This window comes from Carassius carassius, unplaced genomic scaffold (assembly GCF_963082965.1).
Source record: "Carassius carassius unplaced genomic scaffold, fCarCar2.1 SCAFFOLD_64, whole genome shotgun sequence".
NCBI classification, from domain to species: Eukaryota; Metazoa; Chordata; class Actinopteri; order Cypriniformes; family Cyprinidae; genus Carassius; species Carassius carassius.
Window position 1 is genome coordinate 348,724 of NW_026775161.1, and position 27,228 is coordinate 375,951.

The 27,228-nt window shown below is 41.1% G+C and overlaps 1 protein-coding gene across 7 annotated transcripts in view; it reads right to left on the bottom strand.

Moving 5' to 3' along the window:
- LOC132137490 (neurexin-2-like) overlaps positions 1–27,228 on the bottom strand; it is a 430,743-nt gene that overhangs the window by 195,990 nt on the left and 207,525 nt on the right. For 5 of the 7 annotated variants that reach the window (XM_059547511.1, XM_059547510.1, XM_059547514.1 and 2 more), the window contains 2 exons: positions 20,008–20,309; positions 11,598–11,642 (listed from right to left, as the gene is read on the bottom strand). In XM_059547511.1, coding sequence (XP_059403494.1) covers positions 11,598–11,642; positions 20,008–20,309 — 347 coding nt within the window. The remainder of the gene's footprint in view (positions 1–11,597; positions 11,643–20,007; positions 20,310–27,228) is intronic. The other 2 variants (XM_059547509.1, XM_059547513.1) reach the window with 2 other exon arrangements.

Consider the following 27,228-nt stretch of genomic DNA (forward strand, 5'->3'; position numbering starts at 1 on the left):
CCAAGATGCTTAATTTGGATTGTGGCTTAATCTCTTTAGATCAAGAAAAAGCTTTTGATCGTGTGGAACATTGTTACCTTTGGAAAGTTTTAAAATCATTCGGCTTTTGCCCAAAGTTTATCGATCTCATAAAGGTTCTTTATTGTGATATTGAGAGTCTTATTAAAATCAATGGTGGTTTATGTGCTCCTGTTAAAGTGAATAGAGGTGTTCGACAGGGATGCTCATTATCTGGAATGCTTTATTCCTTAGCAATTGAGCCCCTTTTACAGCAATTTAGAGCTCAGTTAAAAGGTGTATGTTTGCCAAATTGCAAAGATATTTTTATTTTATCAGCCTATGCTGATGATGTCCTCATAATGATTAATGATCAAGATGACATTGAAAAATTATTGAAGATATTATCCGATTTTAAGAAGCTATCATCTGCAAATGTAAACTGGGGAAAAAGTGAAACTCTTTTATTAGGTAAATGGTTGAGAGGAAAGCCAAAGTTACCAGAAGGTCTTTTTTGGGGAAGAACAGGTCTTAAATACTTAGGTGTTTTTTTGGGAGACGATTCTACTTTACAAATGAATTGGGAAAATGTTGTGGAAAAAATTAAAGGTCGCTTAGAAAGATGGAAATTTCTGACTCCAGCAATGTCATATAGGGGTCGTATCCTAATAATTAATAACTTGGTTGCGTCCTCTTTATGGCATAAGTTTGCATGTATTGATCCCCCCTCTCTTTTATTGAAGAAAGTTCAAGCCATCTTAGTTGAATTTTTTTGGGACAATATACATTGGATTCCTCAAAGTTTGCTCTTTCTATCTAAAGAAGAAGGGGGTCAAGGTTTGGTACATCTGCAGAGCAGAGTGGCAACTTTTCGGCTTCAGCGTATTCAGAAACTGTTGGTTAGTGCTTCTGATGTGAAGTGGTGTGCTGTTTCCCATGTCATTCTACGCAAGTTCAAAGGTCTAGGATTGGACAAAAATCTTTTCCTTGTGAATTCTTCGGACATAGACTTTTCTGGACTACCAATTTTCTATAGGAACATTTTTAAAATCTGGAATCTTTTTCACTTCAAGCGAACAGAGGATCTACAATCACTTCATTGGTTATTGGAGGAGCCCTTAATATATGGTACACGAATGGATTTGTCTAGAAATGGTTTATTTCCAGGACTTAACAAAGCCCTTATTGATAACAGAATCCTAACCTTGGGCCTTTTATTGAAGGAAACAGACTGTGACCTAAAGAACAATGGTACAATTGCTCAAAAGTTGGGCTTCAAGTCTGTTCGCATCATCACAAAGCTTTTATCAAAATGGAAATCTACACTTGAACCAACTGAATTAACTCTGTTGTCTAGGTTCCGAGATGGGCTTATCGAACCCAATCCAGCGGATCCTTTTCCAAATTTAGTTTTTGCTGTGAATGTGGAAAATTATTCTGGTTTTTTTTTGGAGTCTTGCAGTACTGTGTATATTGATTTTTTATCCTGTGTTGGAAAAAAATTATATAAATACTGTGTGTTTAGTTTTAACAAAGATATGTTGGATGGGAAAGTTGACACCCCGTGGCGTACTGTTTTCAATTTGAGTGCAGATATAAAACCTCAGTGGAGGTCACTCTATAAACCACCATTGATAATGAAAACTGGAGATTTGCAATGGAAAATCCTTTATGGAGCCATTGCGGTTAATTCCTTTGTATCTATTATAAACCCTGAAAGTAGTGACAAATGTCCGTTTTGTAATGAAAGAGAAACTGTTTTCCATGCTTTTGCAAAGTGTCACAGGTTAAAACCTCTATTTTTGTCATTAAGCAATATTTTTGAAAGATGTGGTGAAACCTTTTCTGTGGAATTGTTTATTTTTGGTTTTAAATATGCTAGAGAGAAAAGATTTCAATGTCAGTTGTTGAATTTTATCATAGGCAAGGCTAAACTAGCAATTTATCTGAGTAGAAAGAAAAAAATTGAAGATAATGTAGAACAAAATGTAGTTGAGCTTCTTTTTAATATGGTACAGGCAAGAATCTTGATTGATTTTAATTATTATAAATTTGTTGATGATCTCCATACCTTTGTTAATATTTGGTGTTGCAATAGTGCCCTGTGTTGTCTGTTTGAAAATTAAGTAGTATTTTTCTTTTTGTGAACTTTGTTATGATCTGATTGATAAATGTTTATGATTGTAATTTAATTCTTGGAAAGTGCATTAAAGTTTTTGTAAAATCTCTCTCTCTCTCGCGCGCGCTCTCTCTCTCGCGCACGCTCTCTCTCTGTCTCTCTCGCGCGCACGCGCTCTCTCTCTCTCTGTCTCTCTCGCGCGCTCTCTCTCTGTCTCTGTCGCGCGCGCTCTCTCTCTCTGTGTCTCTCTCGCGCGCGCTCTCTCTGTCTCTGTCGCGCGCGCTCTCTCTCTCTCTGTCTCTCTCGCGCGCGCTCTCTCTCTCTGTCTCTCTCTGTCTCTCTCGCGCGCGCGCTCTCTCTCTCTGTGTCTCTCTCGCTCTCTCTCTCTCTCTGCCCTGTTAAACTTGCATGTGTTTTTCAGTCCTGTCAATGAAAAAACTTTCACTCTATGATGGTTAAGCTGTGCAATTAATCTGCGAATCACATTCGTCAAGGGCCGGGGAGCAGCTGGCCCGGGCCGTACAGTTAATGAATAACAGATCAACTATGACAGCCTACATCGCACATCTTGCGATGTGACTATCGTGGATTCGTACATCGCGATATCGATGCTTAAACGACACATCGTGCAGCCCTAGTCAGCAGCACTAAATTCCTGGAGGTGCACATCACTGAGGATCTCACCTGGACCAACAACACCATGTCACTCTCCAAGAAGACACAACAGCAGCTACACTTTCTCCGCCAACTGAAAAGAACAAGTGTCCCTCCACCCATCCTGTCCACTTTCTACAGAGGAACCATAGAGAGTGTGCTGACCAGCTGCATCACTGTCTGGTACGGGAACTGTAGTGCTGCTGACCGCATGACCCTTCAGCGGTCAGTGAACACGGCTGCAAAGATCATCAGTGCCCTCTCCCCTCCATCCTGGACATTTTCCTCCCACGATGCTCTAGTAAAGCCAACAGTATTGTGAAGGACCTCACCCATCCCTTCCACAGTCTCTTCCAGCTCCTACCATCAGGAAGATGGTACCGCAGCATCAGAGCCGCTCCACCAGACTGATCGCCAGCTCTTTCCCCAAGCTGTGAGAACCTTGAACTCAAACCACCCCGCCCTCCTCTGAAACCCCACACAAACCCCCTCCTCCTGAAACATGGACCATCTCACCTCCTCCACCCCACATCACATCACAGAAAACCTTTTGTGCAATTCTCCTCTACGCACACTAGACACTTTTCACACGCACTGCTGTATGTACATAATCCCAAAATAGACTCAGTAAGATGTGTTTACATGCTCGTGCACTACAAATCATCTTGCACTGTCCCCCAGCCAGCTGCTTGACTTACGATGTTCCTCTTTGCACATGTACAATATTATGTGAAACATTTGTATAGTCTATATATTTTTCTTTTTCAGTCTATGTATAAGGTAAACATTTATATATAGTTATATATAGTAACTGGTTTGTACTGATGAATTCACAGGTGACTCTTTCAACACTCGATTCATTTAAACATGAGCAAACCTCCAGCAGGTTTACGGTCTCTTTCACCTCAGTCAGCGATGACTAAACTACTGACCAAACCGGCTCACTTTACTAGCCACTGCTTTAACCAGGTTTAAGCTGCAGACAAACTAACCTTGGCTAAACAAATGCATAAATTACACTGATAAAAATCAAGTGAATGATATCTTTTAGAAATTGCACAATATCTTCTTAATCAATCAATATTAGTGTTGTTTTCTAATCCTATCTAAACATCCTTGAAATAAGATCATGTTTCTGAATGGAAATGCGTAGGAGAATAAGAGATGTTCTCAGAGAACCTCTCTTGAATGCCATTTTTCTTGTTTTAAGCAAGCAAACATTTAAGTGTTTATTTTATTGTGGTTTGCCCATATTTTTATATATTTGGGCCATGATGTATCATATTTTGGTAACACTTTAGAATACTGTTTCTTACTTATTGCATAACTAATAAGTAATAAATAGAATTATTGAAGAACTAACAGGTGATTATTCATTAACACTTAACTCACTACTGTTAACTACTAAGGAAGATGTGTTAACTAATCAGTATGTAATATAATTTTATGATTATGTTAAGTAACAGTTAGCTAATCAATAACTAATATACTGTATTCTGTGATACCTCCTGAAGAACTACTATTAATTATCTACTAGTCAAGGTTCAAGAAAAAGAACTATGAAATTACTAGTACTGAATTAACAATTAATTAATGCAAATAGTCACTATAATAATCAGGCTGTGGCCCACAAATCAAGTACTAGAGTAAAAGTACAGATACCCTAATAAAATATTACTCCAGAAAAATTATAAGTAGCCTATTCATAATTACTTAAGTAGAAGGACAAGTACAAAGTACTACTACAGTAACAACTTTGTTACAGTCCATCCTTGTGGCATGACAGGATCAAAGCTGAACACATTCTGTACAAATGCAATTAAAATGAGGCTAAACAACAGAACTTAAACACACTCACTGAAGGTTTTCAGATGTGTCAAGACACAGCAGTTCACTGAAAGTGCTGAATGATTCAGATTCTCCAGCTCCAGATCAGCTGGTTTCTGGAGAATCATGTGACCTGAGAGATCAGTCTGACTGGTTAACTGAGTCCGGTTAGCAGTGTCACACTAACCAGTCTGAGCGTGAAGACACAATATCACAGTGCAGCGGCTAGCCTTGATAAAATGCTCCATCTTGTTGTCATTTGGGCCGTTCTAATACATCTGGCAGAATTGATCACCTGTCAGACATAAAATAATTATTTCATATTGATTCAGCGAATCGCTGGCCGCTTGCATTAGATGAGCGCTGGCAGCTCATTTATAGTCGGCCAAACAAGCCATTACTCGGACCTGAGAGGAGTAATAGACACGTCTGATCGCCATCACATCAGTCTGAAAGAAGCTCGTGCACATCACAGACACACACACGACACCATCAGTGTCAGAACACATCACACACAGAGAAACTCTCTCTAAACTACAGCCTCTTTCAGCTCTGCCCTGTCTAGGTCAGGAGAAATACACCATCTTATTCTGACTTTATGATGTATTTCTGACCACATGCTGTTCAAATGTTCCGTGTCTTTCCCAAAATGTTGACTATAATGTATATAAATGTGAGCGTGATTTCACCAAGTACAAAATGTTCCTGGATCAACATCCTTGTTGATTCTGGAACAATAATCCAATCAACCAATCAGAATTGAGATTTGAACTTTTCAGAAAATATCTGTTTTAGGCTTACAATCAGGGTTTGGTGCTTCAACACTCTTGTTAATCAGCTATCATTTCCCACTGAATTTAGGAATAAACTATGGGTTGGGTTTAGGGTTAAGTCTACATTTTTGGACAATAATGTTGATCCAGGAATATGTTTTACTTGGCAAAATCATGGCGACCCAGTTTGACTCATGTATTAATAACTCTTCATCTTGTTCATGTTTTGATGCATTATTATTGCACTGATACACAAACACACTGATTATAGCATCCAGGAAACTGATACCTTGTCAACAATGAATAATGTCTTATAATGTTTGACAAACATCTGTCAGTCTGAACAGAGCTGAAACACATGAAGAGGCACGATAACCAAAAACAAACCAATCACGTGACGCATCTCAACATCAGAGTTTGTACAAAAAAGATTCAGACTGACTGAAAACACAGAGAAAATGATGCAGAAGCTTAAAACATGCTCTCTCAATGCCCATCCATCACTCACATAATGATCAAAGCATTCGAGGAAGGTGTTGTTTTTTTACAGCAAACTTTATTTCAATAAAAATCAAGTGAACTGTATCCGTTAAAGGGCCATCATAATAGAAGTAAATCAACTTTTTTTTTTTCTTGTTTAAATCTTATATATATATATTATTTCACAAAAACTATGAGGGCATTGCATAATCAAACCTGAACACTCACTGAACAACAAAAATCGAATCAAAATCATGGCACTAAACAGCAGAGATAGTTCCTTGAGATCTTTCTCTCTCACGAGTGGAGTTCAACTGAAATCCATAGGCAAAACTGAGACTGACTACATAAAGCTCAAAAGACACTCAACACCTGTCCATCAGTCAAAACAGCTTACACTACTGCAGACAAACAATTAAGTGATTCAACGTCCTCGAGACAGAAATATGAAACCTGCAGGATATTACAATGCACTACAATAATACACCTTTACAGTCAGAATAAAACACAAGAAAACATTTACCAAATTTTAAAAAGGGGTAATTCACAACCACACAACCATTCTGTCAAGATTTCAAACCTGTTTGACTTCATTAAAGATGATATTGTGAAGAATAGTGGGAACCAAATGTAAATGGACACACTGACTTTCAATTAATATCCATCCAAATACAAAACCCAGAGCGGACTGTATGCAGTAATAACTCCGCTGTGATGGTCCTTACCTGAGCTTCAGAGCAACGCTCTCCAGAGATCACTTACCTTCACCCATCAAAAACAGAGACAGACACTGAAGCACACACAGCGAGCGAGCAAGAGAGCGACGGATCCTTCAACAGGTGGCTGGCAGCTGGAAAACGTCCCTGAACGCAGTTTGTGAACTAGTGGAGTGAGATCGTGAGCAAACTAGCCGAAGGAGTTAGTGAGACGGAGGGGTCAGGAGCAGGAGAGGAGGCCTGGGACGGCCGGAGATCATGTGGGGCTCGTATGTGGGGTTGGAGGTTAGTACTTTAGTAAAGAAGAGCAGGTCAGACACAAAAATGGTTGTTAGTACAGTTACAACAAAGGTTCCATTCGGATTAGTAACAGAATTTGGGTTTTAGTCAATTAGTAGATCAGTCAATTGGTGAAATCCTTTGTGACTTGATTCCACGAGAGAGATTGGTCCAAATTGTCATGTCTAGTGGATTTTGAGGTTAAGAAGAAACAAAATAAACCATCCAAAAGAGTCAGGACATGGGGAAGAAGCCATGCAGTTGAGTGAGCAGATGAAGATGAAGATGTGGATGGGAATGAGCTGCTGATGAAGGGCAAAGCAAACGCTGAGTGCAAGCCGATGGCGGAGAGAGTCAGAACACAGCCACAGATGGAGGATCGGCGACATTTAGTTGATTAAGGGGTTAAATATGAGAGGGTACACAACAAAATGAGCACTTTGAGTCTACAGGTTTGCGTGCAAGCCGAGATATGTTCGGCTCGGGCATCGCAGACTCTCTCTCGCTGCGGGGAACGGGATGAAGCAGATGAAGCATGCACACAACCGTACTGAAGATACCAAAGAAACACAGCAGGAGGAGCTCGGAAACCTCACGTGATGGTGGACATGAGAGGAACGAGCTGCAGCGTTAGCTGTCTCTGCCTCTGAAATATTGTGATTCTAGAGTTCATTAGATCGGTGTAGTGTCATACTAATGCGAGCGAACCGGGAGGATCTGGAGCTGTCAATCACACTGACCTTTCGACCAGATCTACTGAGCCCTGATGTGAAGTTATTCCTATCAGAAGGGTGGTGTGTCTTATCTCTGTAGGGTCTGCTCAATCAGAAATATGCATATGTGTATACAGTATAGAGTATACACATATATCACTGGACCAGAGTGCTTTTCCTGAACGACGTCATGCATGAGTTTCATTGTTGAGTTAGTATCAGTGTTAATGAACACAGGTCCCACATTGCAGAAATTTTCCTACATGCCATGCAGCTGTGGGCGGAGCCTTGTGTTTGACGAGTCCAGTGACAGGCAGTGAAGAGCCACAGCTCAAGATAAAGCTCATCGACGCACGCCTCACAACAGTGCTGTTACTTAGGCTTGCAAAAAGGTGGTACATTTCGGAAATATTCCAGAAATGTTTGAAACTTTCCAAAAATCCCTGGAAAGTTTTCCACCCCTTTGCAACCCTAGTAGTTACTAGTAACTAAAACTATAGAGCTGAAATATAATTCAAATATAAATATCAGATGTAAAATAAAAACTACAAAAAAAATGACAAAAGCACAAAACAAATAGACTAAAACGAAAAAGGAAAGTATTGAAATGAAAGTTAATTATAAAGAAGACTAATTATTAAAGAGCACTGATCTGCAGGTGGTTCTCGTCTGCCAAACGCTGTCGCTGAGAAGCGTCCTGGCATCAATAACACCTCCATCAGAAGTTATAGAGGCTGCTGCGCTTCAGTAATAATTAATTGTTCATGTTTAATAATTAGGTTAGTTGTCCTGTGGGTATGTACACTAATGAAATCATCACTCACACTGGCCCGAGTCTCCGTGACTTAGTAAAGAAAACAAACCCAAAAGTGTGCAGCTCGGGTCGGGCTCTGATCTGCTGAGTAAATCTGAGGGTCTGGAATGGGCTTCTGGCCCTCGTTTCAGACCTGGTCTCCCCGCTGTGAACCAGGCCGTGAATCTCCAGGAGAGCCAAGCATCACTGTGAGCCAGATGTCAAAAGAGCTGTGGTTATCAGCTAATGGACTGCAGGCTACAGTGATGCTGAACACCAGAGAATCAGTATCATAACACTGATTGTAAAACAGGACACTCATACCTCAGAAACAATATTTCTGAAGGTTCAAAACCTCACTTTTTTCCTCAGTTGTACAAACATTCCATTTGATCATTTTGCACACATTACTGGAATGTAACATCTGAATGTTCAGAGGATTTGTTCTGAGTATGTTCCCTCCCTGCTGAAAATAAATAAAACCAGTAGACCCCATCACAAAATGTGTGAGTTTTACTGGTTATGATGGGACTTTTAGGGTACAACAGGGCTGAAGTCCCACCTTAAAGAGTAACTAAACCCTAAACCAACTTTTTTTAGTTAGTGATCTATAAGAATGGGGCTTTATTAGTGCTGTTCATTGATTCAAGTAACTTTTTAGACATTTGAGTATAAAGTGTTTTAATTCTATAATATATGGTGTAAAAACGTCTGAGTGCTGCCCTCTTCAGGTTGAACGGTGGCTACTGCAGTTGATTTTTCCTATTGGATGTTGTGGTGGCAGGTGACGTAAGCGGTTTCCAGCTCACCACGCCCCTTGGTACGAGCTAGCACGCCCTTGGCAGTATAAAACCATCAAAATCACTGTAGTGAGTCAGGACTCAGGAGCTGGAATTGCGAGTATTGAAACGATCAGGATAGACTATTATAGCATCTATTTAGCATATCAATTATATAGTTATTTAGATCTTAAAGTTAACGTAGATTTATCTGTATTTAGTACAGTGGTCAGGATGGTACGGAGGTGTGTTGCTGGTTGCGACAGCACTGCTGGACTGCATAGTTTACCAGCAGACTTTAAAATTAGGCACCAGTGGTTGCATGCACTTGGGCTGGAAGACCGTGAGTTCCCGCCTAGAGCTCGAGTGTGCAGACTGCATTTTACACGGGATTGCTTCTCCAACGCAATGGAGGTGGAAATGGGATTCTCCACACAGCTCACGCTGAAAAGCGACGCGGTGCGGGAGGTAAGACCGCAGTTTGAGCCAGCGGCTCGAATTGATATGAACAGACACCTCGACACCCTCCACTTCAGGTAAAAGTGGGGGAGAAAAGTCCTCTACTTCAAATGATCGCTCTGTTGCAAAGCTACTTGCGTCATTACAGTCACTCTCAATTTTAGCGTCTCTGACAGCAGCTGTCAATCAATCCGTCACTGCGAGTCTCAGGATCACGCCGCACTCGCTCAGCCCCGCCCTAGGTTCGTCCCCTCTATCTCCGCTGTGCTCCGCCCACTTTTCAGCATTTTTCAAATATTGTCAGTGGGTGGAGTCAGGCTCTGAGCAGGGGTTTAGTTACACTTTAAGAAAAAAATGTGCTATTCTCTGTGCCTGAAAGGCATAACTGCAGAAAAAAAATATATACATTGTATTGAATGTTAATGGAGCAACAGATTTTATGTGAAAATAAATCGTACAAGTCGTTTATTTTGTTTTAAAATCTTATAAATGTATGAGGTGTAACACAGTACTGATACAAATAGTTCAGCTAAAATAATGATTTTTAAATAATGTCTATGTTAATACTTGTTCAAAACAATCACTTTAGCAAAGTTTGTACTAGTTTCTGCTTATTTTAAAGATAAAATAATTCAAATACACTGTCATTAAAATATTTTAATATAAAATATATATTTTAAAATACAGAAACAAAATCATTTTAATTAGTAAAGATTCTGAAAGTATTGAAGGAGATAAAATAATAACTGAATATATATTTACAGTAGTAGCAAAAAAATGATATTTTATTATATGATATGATTAATATCATGTTTATAAATATGATGGTTTCATTCTAAACATGTTGATTATCTCTAATATGGACACCCAACATAATATATGATATTAGCCATCTGAATCTAACCATGTCATGTCAGCAAATGGTAAAGTCAGCCATCTATTAATTATCAAGTTAATTACTGTGCCTTTAGCCCAATAGCAGGGCCATTTTTACCCCAAACACCATACATACATTTACATATTCTTTCATTATTTAAAAAATGTTGTTTTAATTATTGTTGCTTTAATTACTGAAAATTGTTGAGAAGAAATTTGTCTTAAAAAATATATGCATAGACCCACATTTGCTACTTAAATCTACAACATTTTTAGAAAACATCAAATATTAGATCAAATTAGCACAGAATTAACAATCAAGGATCAGACAAATATACATGTGCATCTTAAAAAGTGGATGTTTTGGAAAGTGCTACGCCTCATTTTTCTGCTATCTAGTGTTTAAGAGGAAAATAATATCAAAGGCACCTTTAGCCCTTTTGTACCCTATTAGTTTTAATAGAAACTGTGGTGGTCCCTGTGGGCTTCTTCTGGTAAGTGGTTACCTTCTATTATCTTCTATCTGGCTTGTTAAAACCACTAAATCCTAATGGAACATGTCCATGTTTTTAATGGTTTTAATGGTTAAAAGTTGATGGTTTGTAATGTTTGTAATGGTATTTGTAGTGGAAACCATTAGAATGTATGTAATGTATTTTGTTTGTTTGTTTGTTTGTTTTTGGACCAGCTTTATTGAGTTCCTTAAATCCTTACTGCCTGCCACTGGGGTCATATACGATCACTCAAATCAACGCTCATATCGGTTCAGAGGGTAATAAATCATATTGGGTAAGCTGAGCGAAGAGGAGGCACAGCCACAGTTAAACATATACTCTTATCTTGCTCTGTCAAGAAATTTCTTTATTTCAGACAAATCGGTCACGATCACATGGAGCGAGACTCAAGCATTTAACCTAAGATCTTTCAGATGGGACGGAGATGCAAGATGGACAGAACAAAGTCACAACCATGATCGAATGAGACCATGAAATGAAAAGAGTGGAGGTCTACAGTCTGATTGCTACCTTGATACCAATGGGGATTTGTGTAGTCAGTATAAGCAAACAGAATAGAAATAGGAAACGAAAATCCAGGGCAAACCAAAGTAGAAGACAATTAGAATGATATCTACCATATAATGCAGTTTGTTTACCATAGCGTGTCCAATGCCTGAGTGCTTTAGGAAAAAAAAACAAAAAAAAACAAGGGAAGGGAAAGAAAATATATAGAATAATGACAAATCGTGAAGTCAATAAAGGTCTTTTGAAGAGCAGCGGTCTTAAACCGGCCTTTGCTCTTTCTTTTCCTAATGTGTTTTTAGTGCAAGAAAATCAAGATCCAAATGCAGAACTAAAGCAACAGAATCTCTTCATTGAAGGATTTGTCATCCAAAACAAAAACATGACATCAGTATTGTTATTTTGGTTAGTACGTCAGTACGCAAGTTAATTCGGAAAACAACGGATGGCCTGCATTAAGTGAATGACACAATGTTAGTCGTTTCAAAGGAACACAAACAGGTCAAAACCAAACACAAAATCAAAATGAAACTGGAAGAGCTTGAAGCTGTGGGGTTAGTAAGAAGACACAAGAGTTAGCGAAACCACTCTCCACATGAAGAAGGGAAAAGTGGAATAGACAGATCGGGGGAGGGTCTGATCGGAGTGGGAGGGGCTAGAGGAAAAGCATTCGGACTGGCTAGTCCTGTGAGTGGGTGTGGCCTGTTAGCAGGCGGGGCTCTTTACAGGCCAATTGGGCCAGACTTGGGTTTCAGAGCAAACTGAGAAATCACTTGTCTCTGGCTGATGACTAAAAGGAGGCAAAAACACAACTGAGTTAAACAGTGTGACATTAACAACATCTTCAGGAACAAATCTTGTTAAGAAGGAAACATGCGGTGTCGCCATCTCAGACCTGGAAGAAAAGAGCGTTGTGATTACAAAACATCAAACAGATCTTATAAAGATGCAGATTCTGATCCAGACCCTGATCAGACCCAAGCCTCCGCACTAGTGCTCATACATGACCTCTGACCTCTGAAACTGTTATACTGAACTAGGATATCACATATGAAGTCTTGTTTTCTGAAAAATTTATTAAAATGAAGTGAGTTTTAAAACAAGTATATATAAATGCCAGTAGGGTCAGAAAATCATAATTTGCCCTTTGAATTACAGTTTTTTTCGATTGCTAAACGATAGTGAGCACAACTGGAGTCACATGTGCAAAACTCTAACTACAGTCTGCACAGCAGCAGTTCATGTGGACCAAACTCTAGTTCGTTTTTCATTGCTTGAACACAGTTCTCAAAACTCTATACACTTATCCCACGACTTTAACCACAACCTGCACAACACTGTGGATTTACAGCACTTTGTTCAAATGCTAACACACTGCTGTCAAAAATGTGAAGCACACATTCAAAACAGAAGAGATTTCAAACACTGCTGATTGCAATTTCAGGATTAGCCCTGAAAATTATTTGTTCGAATTACAGTATGTACTTTTAGTTTCTACCTTTTTTTTTGTTGTGTGTGGTGTTCCTCTCGGTGTGTTCCGAGTGACGGTGTGTGTTATCTCAGCGAGGGTTGTGTGTGGTGTTTCTCCTCTCGGTGTGTTCTGAGTGACGGTGTGTGTTATCTCAGCGAGGGTTGTGTGTAGTGTTTTTCCTCTCGGTGTGTTCCGAGTGACGGTGTGTGTTATCTCAGCGAGGGTGGTGTGTAGTGTTTCTCCTCTCGGTGTGTTCTGAGTGACGGTGTGTGTTATCTCAGCGAGGGTTGTGTGTAGTGTTTCTCCTCTCGGTGTGTTCCGAGTGACGGTGTGTGTTATCTCAGTGAGGGTTGTGTGTGGTGTTTCTCCTCTCGGTGTGTTCTGAGTGACGGTGTGTGTTATCTCAGTGAGGGTTGTGTGTAGTGTTTCTCCTCTCGGTGTGTTCTGAGTGACGGTGTGTGTTATCTCAGCGAGGGTTGTGTGTAGTGTTTTTCCTCTCGGTGTGTTCCGAGTGACGGTGTGTGTTATCTCAGTGAGGGTTGTGTGTAGTGTTTCTCCTCTTGGTGTGTTCCGAGTGACGGTGTGTGTTATCTCAGTGAGGGTTGTGTGTAGTGTTTCTCCTCTTGGAGTGTTCCGAGTGACGGTGTGTGTTATCTCAGTGAGGGTTGTGTGTAGTGTTTCTCCTCTTGGTGTGTTCTGAGTGACGGTGTGTGTTATCTCAGTGAGGGTTGTGTGTAGTATTTCTCCTCTCGGTGTGTTCTGAGTGACGGTGTGTGTTATCTCAGCGAGGGTTTTGTGTAGTGTTTCCTCTCGGTGTGTTCTGAGTGACGGTGTGTGTTATCTCAGTGAGGGTTGTGTGTAGTGTTTCTCCTCTCGGTGTGTTCTGAGTGACGGTGTGTGTTATCTCAGCGAGGGTTGTGTGTGGTGTTTCTCCTCTCGGTGTGTTCCGAGTGACGGTGTGTGTTATCTCAGTGAGGGTTGTGTGTACTGTTTCCTCTCGGTATGTTCTGAGTGACGGTGTGTGTTATGTCAGCGAGGGTCGTGTGTGGTGTTTCTCCTCTCGGTGTGTTCCGAGTGACGGTGTGTGTTATGTCAGTGAGGGTTGTGTGTAGTGTTTCTCCTCTCCGTGTGGTCTGAGTGACGGTGTGTGTGTTATCTCAGCGAGGGTTGTGTGTGGTGTTTCTCCTCTCAGTGTGTTCTGAGTGACGGTGTGTGTTATGTCAGTGAGGGTTGTGTGTAGTGTTTCTCCTCTCGATGTGTTCGGAGTGACGGTGTGTGTTATCTCAGTGAGGGTTGTGTGTAGTGTTTCTCCTCTCGGTGTGTTCTGAGTGACGGTGTGTGTTATCTCAGCGAGGGTTTTGTGTAGTGTTTCTCCTCTCGGTGTGTTACGAGTGACGGTGTGTGTTATCTCAGCGAGGGGTGTGTGTGGTGTTTCTCCTCTCGGTGTGTTCTGAGTGACGGTGTGTGTTATCTCAGTGAGGGTTGTGTGTAGTGTTTCTCCTCTCCGTGTGGTCTGAGTGACGGTGTGTGTTATCTCAGCGAGGGTTGTGTGTGGTGTTTCTCCTCTCGGTGTGTTCCGAGTGACGGTGTGTGTTATCTCAGCGAGGGTTGTGTGTGGTGTTTCTCCTCCCAGTGTGTGTTATCTCAGTGAGGGTTGTGTGTGGTGTTTCTCCTCTCGGTGTGTTCCGAGTGACGGTGTGTGTTATCTCAGCGAGGGTTGTGTGTGGTGTTTCTCCTCTCGGTGTGTTCCGAGTGACGGTGTGTGTTATCTCAGCGAGGGTTGTGTGTGGTGTTTCTCCTCTCGGTGTGTTCTGAGTGACGGTGTGTGTTATCTCAGCGAGGGTCGTGTGTGGTGTTTCTCCTCTCGGTGTGTTCCGAGTGACGGTGTGTGTTATCTCAGCGAGGGTCGTGTGTGGTGTTTCTCCTCTCGGTGTGTTCCGAGTGACGGTGTGTGTTATCTCAGCGAGGGTTGTGTGTGGTGTTTCTCCTCTCGGTGTGTTCCGAGTGACGGTGTGTGTTATCTCAGCGAGGGTTGTGTGTGGTGTTTCTCCTCTCGGTGTGTTCCGAGTGACGGTGTGTGTTATCTCAGCGAGGGGAGTGTGTGGTGTTTCTCCTCTCGGTGTGTTCTGAGTGACGGTGTGTGTTATCTCAGCGAGGGTCGTGTGTGGTGTTTCTCCTCTCGGTGTGTTCTGAGTGACGGTGTGTGTTATCTCAGCGAGGGTCGTGTGTAGTGTTTCTCCTCTCAGTGTGTTCCGAGTGACGGTGTGTGTTATCTCAGTGAGGGTTGTGTGTACTGTTTCCTCTCGGTATGTTCTGAGTGACGGTGTGTGTTATCTCAGCAAGGGTTGTGTGTGGTGTTTCTCCTCTCGGTGTGTTCTGAGTGACGGTGTGTGTTATCTCAGCGAGGGTTGTGTGTAGTGTTTCTCCTCTCGGTGTGTTCCGAGTGACGGTGTGTGTTATCTCAGCGAGGGTTGTGTGTGGTTTTTCTCCTCTCGGAGTGTTCCGAGTGACGGTGTGTTATCTCAGTGAGGGTTGTGTGTAGTGTTTCTCCTCTCGGAGTGTTCCGAGTGACGGTGTGTGTTATCTCAGCGAGGGTTGTGTGTGGTGTTTCTCCTCTCGGTGTGGTCCGAGTGACGGTGTGTGTTATTTTAGTGAGGGTTGTGTGTAGTGTTTCTCCGTTCGGTGTGTTCTGAGTGACGGTGTGTGTTATCTCCGTGAGGGTTGTGTGTAGTGTTTCTCCTCTCGGTGTGTTCTGAGTGACGGTGTGTGTTATCTCAGTGAGGGTTGTGTGTGGTGTTTCTCCTCCCGGTGTGTTCCGAGTGACAGTGTGTGTTATCTCAGTGAGGGTTGTGTGTAGTGTTTCTCCTCTCTGTGTGTTCTGAGTGACGGTGTGTGTTATCTCAGCAAGGGTTGTGTGTGGTGTTTCTCCTCTCGGTGTGTTCTGAGTGACGGTGTGTGTTATCTCAGCGAGGGTTGTGTGTAGTGTTTCTCCTCTCGGTGTGTTCCGAGTGACGGTGTGTGTTATCTCAGCGAGGGTTGTGTGTGGTTTTTCTCCTCTCGGAGTGTTCCGAGTGACGGTGTGTGTGTTATCTCAGCGAGGGTTGTGTGTGGTGTTTCTCCTCTCGGTGTGTTCTGAGTGACGGTGTGTGTTATCTCAGTGAGGGTTGTGTGTGGTGTTTCTCCTCTCGGTGTGGTCCGAGTGACGGTGTGTGTTATCTCAGTGAGGGTTGTGTGTAGTGTTTCTCCGTTCGGTGTGTTCTGAGTGACGGTGTGTGTTATCTCCGTGAGGGTTGTGTGTAGTGTTTCTCCTCTCGGTGTGTTCTGAGTGACGGTGTGTGTTATCTCAGTGAGGGTTGTGTGTGGTGTTTCTCCTCTCGGTGTGTTCCGAGTGACAGTGTGTGTTATCTCAGTGAGGGTTGTGTGTAGTGTTTCTCCTCTCAGTGTGTTCCGAGTGACAGTGTGTGTTATCTCAGTGAGGGTTGTGTGTATTGTTTGGCTGCACTGAGTCTGTTTTGAGCCATGTGTTAGGAGTTGTGTTCCTTGGAATGAGTTTTGCAGGTGATGTGAACTGTTTAGCTCAGGTGATTGTTGCTAGTGCAGACTGTAGTTAGAGTTTTGCACATGTAGCTCCAGATGTGCTCACTGTCGTTTAGCAATCGAAATAAAACTGTAAGAGGATTTTTCTGACCCTGTAGGCAGAATTAGTCATTCCACTTCTCCAGTAAATGTGTCCTGGCTTAAGATATTTGTACTGGAATCAAGACTGAAATACTGAGTAGGAAAACATTTTTGTTTTTCTCTCAGTGAACAGAGAAGCACATGACACTTGATTTCAGTTCATCATAACACTGCTAAACATTTAAATATACAGTAAACACTGAGTAGAAAAGGAAGTCTATATTGGCCTATTTTTTATCAAAGACTTTCATGATTGATTTAATAATCAAAAGTATCTTAATAAGATCTGTCCTGCATCTTGGATGTGTTTGTTTTCAGAGCTTGGATTGGCACTAAAGACAGGAAGTGGAGAAACATATGAGCACTTTCACTGTTCACCACCAGGTGGCGATGTTGTGCTGCAGCCTTGCATTTGATTATTTATTACATTGATTTTCATTTATTTATTTCCCTCGTTCTAACAGTTTTTTATTACACACACACACACACACACACACACACACAAACACACACACACACACACACACACACACACACACACTCAGCGCTTTAGAGGAGAATTCCTCCTCTGTGTTTGTGAATGTCACAGTTACTCTATTGATTATCTGAGGTACAGCTTTGAGTAAATGTGAGGTCAGTGTATGTCTGAATCTGATCGATGAACCAGCCACCTCTGACACACACACACACACACACACACACACGCTCTCACACCACACCCCTCTGTGTTTCTCACGCTGAGGAGTTACATGACACCTAGCAGCCAATCAGAAATGAGAATGTTGGGTAACACTTTATAACTTTTATGTCATATGATCTGTGTTTGTTGTGTAGACCTCTATTTACACATCTTTACAAATAATCTATTAATTATTTGTTCATGTTTTTGCAGTAGCCAATCTAAAGATGAAACTATTCATCATTTGCAAATGTTTATAAGCGATTACTAATCATTTAGTATCTTTATGGGCACTGAACTTTTAGCTAATGGAACAAGGTTTGTTTAAAGGGTAGCTGGTTAAGTTTGGCTAAATGCTGGCTAAAGACATAACAGATTGTAAGTTTGGTGCAAAAAAGTTTTTTATTGCCTGAACACTCACATTACTATATATATTATACTATATTCATTATTTTTAGAAACCTTGCACTTTTCTACTCTATTTTAAATTGTTTTCTTGTACCCAAATGAAGCGCTGTACACTGCTGCACACGTGCCGCAATATCAGTCTTTTATCAGATTTACTAGCTGTTATAATTTCTATTTGTGTTGGTCAATTATGAACAATTGCTGACATTGAACTGCTAGGAAAACCTGAGAGAACTGGGTGCTGCAAATCTTTGAGTGGCTACTCCCCTAACAGATGTGACCTCACTCCAGACAGCCCTGCACACACACACACACACACACAGACTGATGTTTTTTTATCATAGTGGGTCTTACCAGTTAATTCTTTATGCTTTTACACTGAGCTAATAATATTTGCTATCCCCAAATTCCTTGCACAAATCCTGTGCATCTTTACTTTCTCATTAAGACGTCTAGAATTAAATGCGACTCTCAAACACTCATTAATGTGCATCTTCATGTATAATGTATTCTCTTGTGTCTGGTGGTGCGTTCGGCTCAAATCCTCCATTAAATCCTCTGTAAAAAGCAGCCTGAGGAGGTCCGCAGGTCTTGGTTTGTTGGATTTGAGAGAGTTTTGGGTAGCTAAACCAGCATAAACCAACAAAGCTGCTCAAGCTGTTTTCATAAGAGTGATTCTGAACCCAAGACTCGAGTGTGTAATTAAATTCAGTGGCAGACAAAAGGTTTTTCCTTTTGTTTCCTCTCTGGATTCACGCCATCAGCCAATAGCAATAGGCATTACTACAGCGGACACACCCTCATGCCACAACAGCCAATTACAATCGCTCTTATTACAGGTGACAAGACATTTGTTCCAATTACAATTACCAGAGCAGAGGCAGAATGAGTGTGGAGCGTAAGTGAAATCGATCGCATCTCCACAACGCTATCTGCAACTGCCAATTACAGGAGCTGTATTGAACCATTCTTCACTTTTATTCAATCTGTGAGTGTGTGTGTGTGTGTGTGTGTGTGTGTGTGTGTGTGTCAGAAACGTGGAAAGAAACCAAGAGTGTAAGGGTATTTCTTCAGCTATACAAACACTCATGTCCCAGCAGTTGATTTCAGTTCATTTTATATGAAGGTCAATCTAAAAATGTGTTCCTTCATCTTTTGAATAATTTTATTGTTTTACCTACTCCAAACTAACATTTTTAATCTAAAAAAAAACAAAAAAAAAACATAACATTACATAACACCAATAAAACAACTAAAACTGACCAAAGTGCTTTAAAAAAGCTAAAAAAGACCCTCCAACATAACATGTCACAGCATAGAAACAACTGTTCATACTGAATTATAGACAATAAATCTTTACATCAATTATAAAGCTAACATAAGTTCCATCTGACCTATTAAAAGATTTATTTTTCTAAAGCTAGTTTAAGATAGGATTGAGATAAATCATAATCATAAATATCACTATTTCTAATGTGTACTATTTCCAATCCAGCTGTAATTTGGTGCAAGTTTGCAGAAAATGTGAAAATATGATTTTAAGATTGTAGTTAGGACACAACAAATGCTAACTGGAATATATGCAGTTTACAAGCACAAAAGTGGATATAGCTGAAGAATCGCCTATCCATGTATTTTACAGTGTGTGAAGCTCATTTATGTTTCTGTCCATGAACTTTCATTATGTGCGTGTGACTGAAGCATCTCGCTGAGACATCAGAGTCAGGACTAATGAAGCTCCTTTAATAAATGATGCCATTGTGCTGAGCCAAGCATTCTGTGAGTGTTTCTCCATATCGCATTCAGTGTTGTGTGCTGTTATTTGCTCTGTTAATACCCGTTTCTGGTCTTTGTCAATGCGGACATGTAAAGTGCAATCAGGTCTGATCATTAAATCCTTGATTTCAGCCTGTAGAACAAGACCGGGACTCTTGACCCCTAAGGACTGCCGACTTCATTAGGTTGGAGTCAATTTCTGTCGAGCAACTCTTCTCTGAACAGAACATTAAGTTAAGGTGCCCATAATGAAGTCCTGAAGCAGGAGACATGGGTCTGTATCGTTCTGGATCAGGTCTAACAAGAAAACACCCAGCGCTGCTCCCAGACCTGTCAGGAATCACACACCACTCATTGGGAAGCACTGTTGTTCTCAGGCCATCGTTTACACAATGTTTCCAGCCAATGATGTGAGATCAAGCCCTTTCCACAGTGATTCCCGATGTCCAGCGTATCTGTTAGAGATCAATATCCACACAAACGCTTTAAAGAAGCGAGTGCTCATTCTTACCTGTCGCAGGTTTCGCGTGACTTTAACATCGTGCCAAGCATTGTCGTTAAACTTCCCGTTCACCGGTTCTACGAGCGCCTCGAAGGCGCCGGAGCCCAGGTTGATGACGAGCCACACGGCTCCGCTCTTCAGAGACAGGTTGACGTAGTCTGCAGATTTCCCGGTGTGAAGCATCAGGCCGTTGCGCTGGAGCGTTCGGAAGGACAGCGTGATCTCATCCGTGCTGCTCTGGATGGGAGTCATGGACAGATCGTAACAGAAGAACTCGTTCCCCTTGAAGGTGGCCACCGATTCTTCTTTCCCTTCAGAGAGAGAGAAAGAACATGAGTATTTTCATCAAATTTGACCCTTTGACCCACAGGCACCAATCTGGAGCCCCTGAGCACCCACAAAAATGATCGAGCACCCATGGAAAAACATGAGATGGTTTCTGTTCATTTCAACCAAAAATAAATGAATTGCAGCTTGTATGACTTTATTCTCATTTTCATAGTACAGTCGAGGCAGTTTTGGGCATTATTTAATGGCAAATGTCAAGAGTGTATTACTGTAATACGAGAGGGCACCACCACGACTCTCTCGGCTTGTTCTCCATATAGAGATCATGGTTCTGTGCTTCCTCAGATATTACATGTGCACCCTCAAACTATGTCCTGTGTACATCTGAATAATTGCTGTTTGTAAACAGGTATTTATTAAATCATTTTATTTAGTAAAATGCAACCCTCATAAAACGAATGTGTGTATTATTTGGTTACTAAATAATGTATCAAGTAATTGAAAGCACTTCCAACATTGCTTTATGGATTCAATACAATTAATATCATATAGGTATTTTTAAACATATAAGTACAATGTAAAAACATGTATGTATGCAATAAGTTTATTGTACCAAATTATTAATTTAAATAAAAAAGTGCACTCAAGGCCACCTAATATAAAGTGGGATCATATTCACAATGGCCTAATGTGGCCTAATGGTTAGAGAGTCGGACTCCCAATCGAAAGGTTGTGAGTTCGAGTCCCGGGCCGGCAGGAATTGTGGGTGGGGGGAGTGCATGTATAGTTCTCTCTCCACCTTCAATACCATGACTTAGGTGCCCTTGAGCAAGGCATCGAACCCCCAACTGCTCCCCGGGCGCCGCAGCATAAATGACTGCTCCGGGTGTGTGCTCACAGTGTGTGTGTGTGTGTTCACTGCTCTGTGTGTGTGCACTTTGGATGGGTTAAATGCAGAGCACAAATTCTGAGTATGGGTCACCATACTTGGCTGAATGTCACTTCACTTTCACAATTTAGCTAGATTTTATATTGGTTTTGCAGTAATTAGTTGTAACCGTATTGAATACTTGTAGTAAGGCTCAGAGCGAAACTCTTATTCCCAACCGCACCGACCGCAGACGCTTTCTAGGGACTCGTGCTCTTCTCCAGAATAAACCCTTTCTCTTAAGTTTCCGCCGCTGTATTTTCCATGACTCCACAACATACAGTATCAGGACTCATCAAGTTTGGCTTCAGAAAGATGGGAATCCCATATTTATGAGTGCTTTCTGCAAATCTAACAATCCTCATGAGAAGAGCAGATAAACCAGAGCAAAAGAATGTACATTTATTCATTTCCAGAAGCTTTCATCTGAGTGCCTTACATCAGACTTTCCCGCAGGTCCGTTCCTCCCGGAGAAACCCGGGGTCAAGCGCTGCGCTCAAGGGCACAAAACAGTGTTTTTAGAAGAATTTAAAGAGTTCAAACCTACAACCTTTTGGAAATCAGCCCAGATCTTTAACCACTAAACCACGGCAGCGCATTAATGTTTTAATGTTTGGTTTAATTCAGGTTCAGCTCTTCTGAGGCTTCGTAAATGATTACTGGATTGTGCTGTCATGCCACTGATTCTGAGAATTGTGCAAATGTTTTAGTTATTTGTTTCAGTTTTCTTAATTAATTTGCCCAAGGGTGTTTCCCTAAGATGTACAGCACATCGAAACCACACACACACAAATCTGTCCTTACCAAAAATAAGCAAATACAACTGTTAGAAATACAGACTATGCCTGAAGCATTTTTTTCTCTCTCAAACACACATGAATAATACCCATTAAACTGGGAACAACACTTTTATGCATTTAGCAGATGCTTTTATCCAAAGCGACTTACATTGCATTCAGGCTATACAACTGTGTGTATGTGTGTTCCCTGAGAATTGAACCCACAAGCTTTTGCACTACTAATGCAGTGCTCTACCACTGAGCCACAGGAACACTTATACTGCACATATAATTCCAGATGCTGTGGCTTTATGTATGTTGTTTGTTTAGAACTATTTTTTTTCTGGACACAGCTAAAATACAGATGCTTGGTAAAAAATAAATGAACAATTATTTTTCATGTCAGTAAAGCACATTCAGACTGAAATTCAATGTGCATGTAAACATCAGTGTTTGTGAAAAATAAGAAATGTTGACAAATGTTTTGATGGTAACTTCAAGAAAGTATTAGAAATATCCATTGAAATTGTTAATTCAGGAAGTGTAAATGAAAACTGACCCGTATATGGAGTATATAAACTGTGTGTGTGTGTGTGTGTGTGTGTGTGTGTGTGTTAGTGTATATATATATAAACATAGACTGATTGTGTTGCTCCAGAGCTCCTCTGCTAAAGCCTCCTGTCTCTCTGTCTGTCTGTCTGTCTCTGTCTGTCTGTCTGTCTGTCTGTCTGTCTGTCTATCTCTCTATCTGTCCGTCTGTCTCTCTGTTTGTCTGTCTGTCTGTCTCTGTCTGTCTGTCTGTCTCTCTGTTTGTCTGTCTGTCTGTGTCTCTGTCCTTCTTTCTCTCTGTCTGTCTCTCTGTTTGTTTGTCTGTGTGACAATCCTCACAATTATATTCCTTCTTAGAGAAAAATGGTATATGTGAGGATTTCCAGTCAGGATTTAGACCGTATCATAGTACTGAGACTGCTCTCCTTAGAGTTACAAATGATCTGCTCTTATCATCTGACCGTGGGTGTATCTCTCTATTAGTTTTATTGGATCTTAGTGCTGCGTTTGACACAAATGACCACAACATTCTTTTGCATAGACTTGAACACTTTGTTGGCATCAGTGGAAGTGCATTAGCATGGTTTAAATCGTACTTATATGACCGCCATCAGTTCGTAGCAGTGAATGAAGATGTATCCTATCGATCACAAGTGCAGTATGGAGTACCTCAAGGCTCAGTACTAGGGCCGCTACTCTTCACGCTTTATATGTTACCCTTGGGAGATATCATCAGGAAACATGGTGTTAGCTTTCACTGTTATGCTGATGATACTCAGCTCTATATTTCTTCGCAGCCCGGTGAAACACACCAATTTGAAAAACTAATGGATTGCATAGTCGATATAAAAAACTGGATGACGAGTAATTTCTTACTGCTAAATTCTGAAAAAACAGAGGTGTTAATTATAGGACCTAAAAACTCCGCTTGTAATAACCTAGAACACTGTCTAAGACTTGATGGTTGCTCTGTCAATTCTTCGTCATCAGTTAGGAACCTAGGTGTGCTATTTGATCGCAATCTTTCCTTAGAAAGCCACGTTTCTAGCATTTGTAAAACGTCATTTTCCATCTCAAAAATATATCTAAATTACGGCCTATGCTCTCAATGTCAAATGCAGAAATGTTAATCGATGCAATTATGACCTCAAGGTTAGATTATTGTAATGCTTTATTGGGTGGTTGTTCTGCACGCTTAGTAAACAAACTACAGCTAGTCCAAAATGCAGCAGTAAGAGTTCTTACTAGAACCAGGAAGTATGACCATATTAGCCCGGTCCTGCCAACACTGCACTGGCTCCCTATCAAGCATCGTATAGATTTTAAAATATTGCTTATTACTTATAAAGCCCTGAATGGTTTAGCACCTCAGTATTTGAATGAGCTCCTTTTACATTATAATCCTCTACGTCCGCTACGTTCTCAAAACTCAGGCAATTTGATAATACCTAGAATATCAAAATCAACTGCAGGCGGCAGATCCTTTTCCTATTTGGCACCTAAACTCTGGAATAACCTACCTAACATTTTTCGGGAGGCAGACACACTCTTGCAGTTTAAATCTAGATTAAAGACCCATCTCTTTAACCTGGCATTCACATGACATACTAATGTGCTTTTATTATCCAAATCCGTTAAAGGATTTTTAGGCTGCATTAATTAGGTAAACCGGAACCGGAAACACTTCCCATAACACCCTATATACTTGCTACATCATTAGAAGAGTGGCATCTACGCTAATATTTGTCTGTTTCTCTCTTGTTCCGAGGTCACCGTGGCCACCAGATCCAGTCTGTGTCCAGATCAGAGGGTCACTGCAGTCACCCGGATCCAGTACGTATCCAGACCAGATGCTGGATCAGCACCTAGAAAGGACCTCTACATCCCTGAAAGACAGCGGAGACCAGGACAACTAGAGCCCCAGATACAGATCCCCTGTAAAGACCTTGTCTCAGAGGAGCACCAGGACAAGACCACAGGAAACGGATGATTCTTCTGCACAATCTGACTTTGCTGCAGCCTGGAATTGAACTACTGGTTCCGTCTGGTCAGAGGAGAACTGGCCCCCCAACTGAGCCTGGTTTCTCCCAAGGTTTTTTTCTCCATTCTGTCACCGATGGAGTTTCGGTTCTTTGCCGCTGTCGCCTCTGGCTTGCTTAGTTGGGGACACTTCATCTACAGCGATATCGTTGACTTGATTGCAAATAAATGCACAGACACTATTTAACTGAACAGAGATGTCAATGTCAATGTCAATGTCACCTTTAGTTATATAGCGCTTTAAACAAAATACATTGCGTCAAAGCAACTGAACAACATTCATTAGGAAAACAGTGTCAATAATGCAAAAATGAGATTTGAAGGCAGTTCATCATTGGATTCAGTTATGTCATCTCTGTTCAGTTAAATAGTGTCTGTGCATTTATTTGCAATCAAGTCAACGATATCGCTGTAGATGAAGTGTCCCCAACTAAGCAAGCCAGAGGCGACAGCGGCAAGGAACCGAAACTCCATCGGTGACAGAAAAAAACCTTGGGAGAAACCAGGCTCAGTTGGGGGGCCAGTTCTCCTCTGACCAGACGAAACCAGTAGTTCAATTCCAGACTGCAGCAAAGTCAGATTGTGCAGAAGAATCATCTGTTTCCTGTGGTCTTGTCCTGGTGCTCCTCTGAGACAAGGTCTTTACAGGGGATCTGTATCTGGGGCTCTAGTTGTCCTGGTCTCCGCTGTCTTTCAGGGATGTAGAGGTCCTTTCTAGGTGCTGATCCACCATCTGGTCTGGATACGTACTGGATCCGGGTGACTGCAGTGACCCTCTGATCTGGACACAGACTGGATCTGGTGGCCACGGTGATCTCGAATCAAGAGAGAAACAGACAAATAATAGCGTAGATGCCATTCTTCTAATGATGTAGCAAGTACATAGGTTGTTATGGGAAGTGTTTCTGGTTCCGGTTTACCTAATTAATGCAGCTTAAAAATCCTTTAACGGATTTGGATAATAAAAGCATATTAGTATGTTATGTGTATGCCAGGTTAAAGAGATGGGTCTTTAATCTAGATTTAAACTGCAAGAGTGTGTCTGCCTCCCGAACAATGTTAGGTAGGTTATTCCAGAGTTTGGGCGCCAAATAGGAAAAGGATCTGCCGCCTGCAGTTGATTTTGGTATTCTAGGTATTATCAAATTGCCTGAGTTTTGAGAACGTAGCGGACGTAGAGGATTATAATGTAAAAGGAGCTCATTCAAATGCTGAGGTGCTAAACCATTCAGGGCTTTATAAGTAATAAGCAATATTTTAAAATCTATGCGATGCTTGATAGGGAGCCAGTGCAGTGTTGACAGGACCGGGCTAATATGGTCATACTTCCTGGTTCTAGTAAGAACTCTTGCTGCTGCATTTTGGACTAGCTGTAGTTTGTTTACTAAGCGTGCAGAACAACCACCCAATAAAGCATTACAATAATCTAACCTTGAGGTCATAAATGCATGGATTAACATTTCTGCATTTGACATTGAGAGCATAGGCCGTAATTTAGATATATTTTTGAGATGGAAAAATGCAGTTTTACAAATGCTAGAAACGTGGCTTTCTAAGGAAAGATTGCGATCAAGTAGCACACCTAGGTTCCTAACTGATGATGAAGAATTGACAGAGCAACCATCAAGTCTTAGACAGTGTTCTAGGTTATTACAAGCAGAGTTTTTAGGTCCTATAATTAACACCTCTGTTCTTTCAGAATTTAGCAGTAAGAAATTACTCGTCATCCAGTTTTTTATATCGACTATGCAATCCATTAGTTTTTCAAATTGGTGTGTTTCACCGGGCTGCGAAGAAATATAGAGCTGAGTATCATCAGCATAACAGTGAAAGCTAACACCATGTTTCCTGATGATATCTCCCAAGGGTAACATATAAAGCGTGAAGAGTAGCGGCCCTAGTACTGAGCCTTGAGGTACTCCATACTGCACTTGTGATCGATAGGATACATCTTCATTCACTGCTACGAACTGATGGCGGTCATATAAGTACGATTTAAAGCATGCTAATGCACTTCCACTGATGCCAACAAAGTATTCAAGTCTATGCAAAAGAATGTTGTGGTCAATTGTGTCAAACGCAGCACTAAGATCCAATAAAACTAATAGAGAGATACACCCACGATCAGATGATAAGAGCAGATCATTTGTAACTCTAAGAAGAGCAGTCTCAGTACTATGATACGGTCTAAATCCTGACTGGAAATCCTCACATATACCATTTTTCTCTAAGAAGGAATATAATTGTGTGGATACCACCTTTTCTAGTATCTTGGACAGAAAAGGGAGATTCGAGATTGGTCTATAATTAACTAGTTCTTTGGGGTCAAATTGTGTTTTTTTGATGAGAGGCTTAATAACAGCCAGTTTGAAGGTTTTGGGGACATGTCCTAATGACAATGAGGAATTAATAATAGTCAGAAGAGGATCTATGACTTCTGGAAGCACCTCTTTCAGGAGCTTAGATGGTATAGGGTCTAACATACATGTTGTTGGTTTAGATGATTTAACAAGTTTATACAATTCTTCCTCTCCTATGGTAGAGAATGAGTGGAACTGTTCCTCAGGGGGTCTATAGTGCACTGTCTGATGTGATACTGTAGCTGACGGCTGAATGGTTGCAATTTTATCTCTAATAGTATCGATT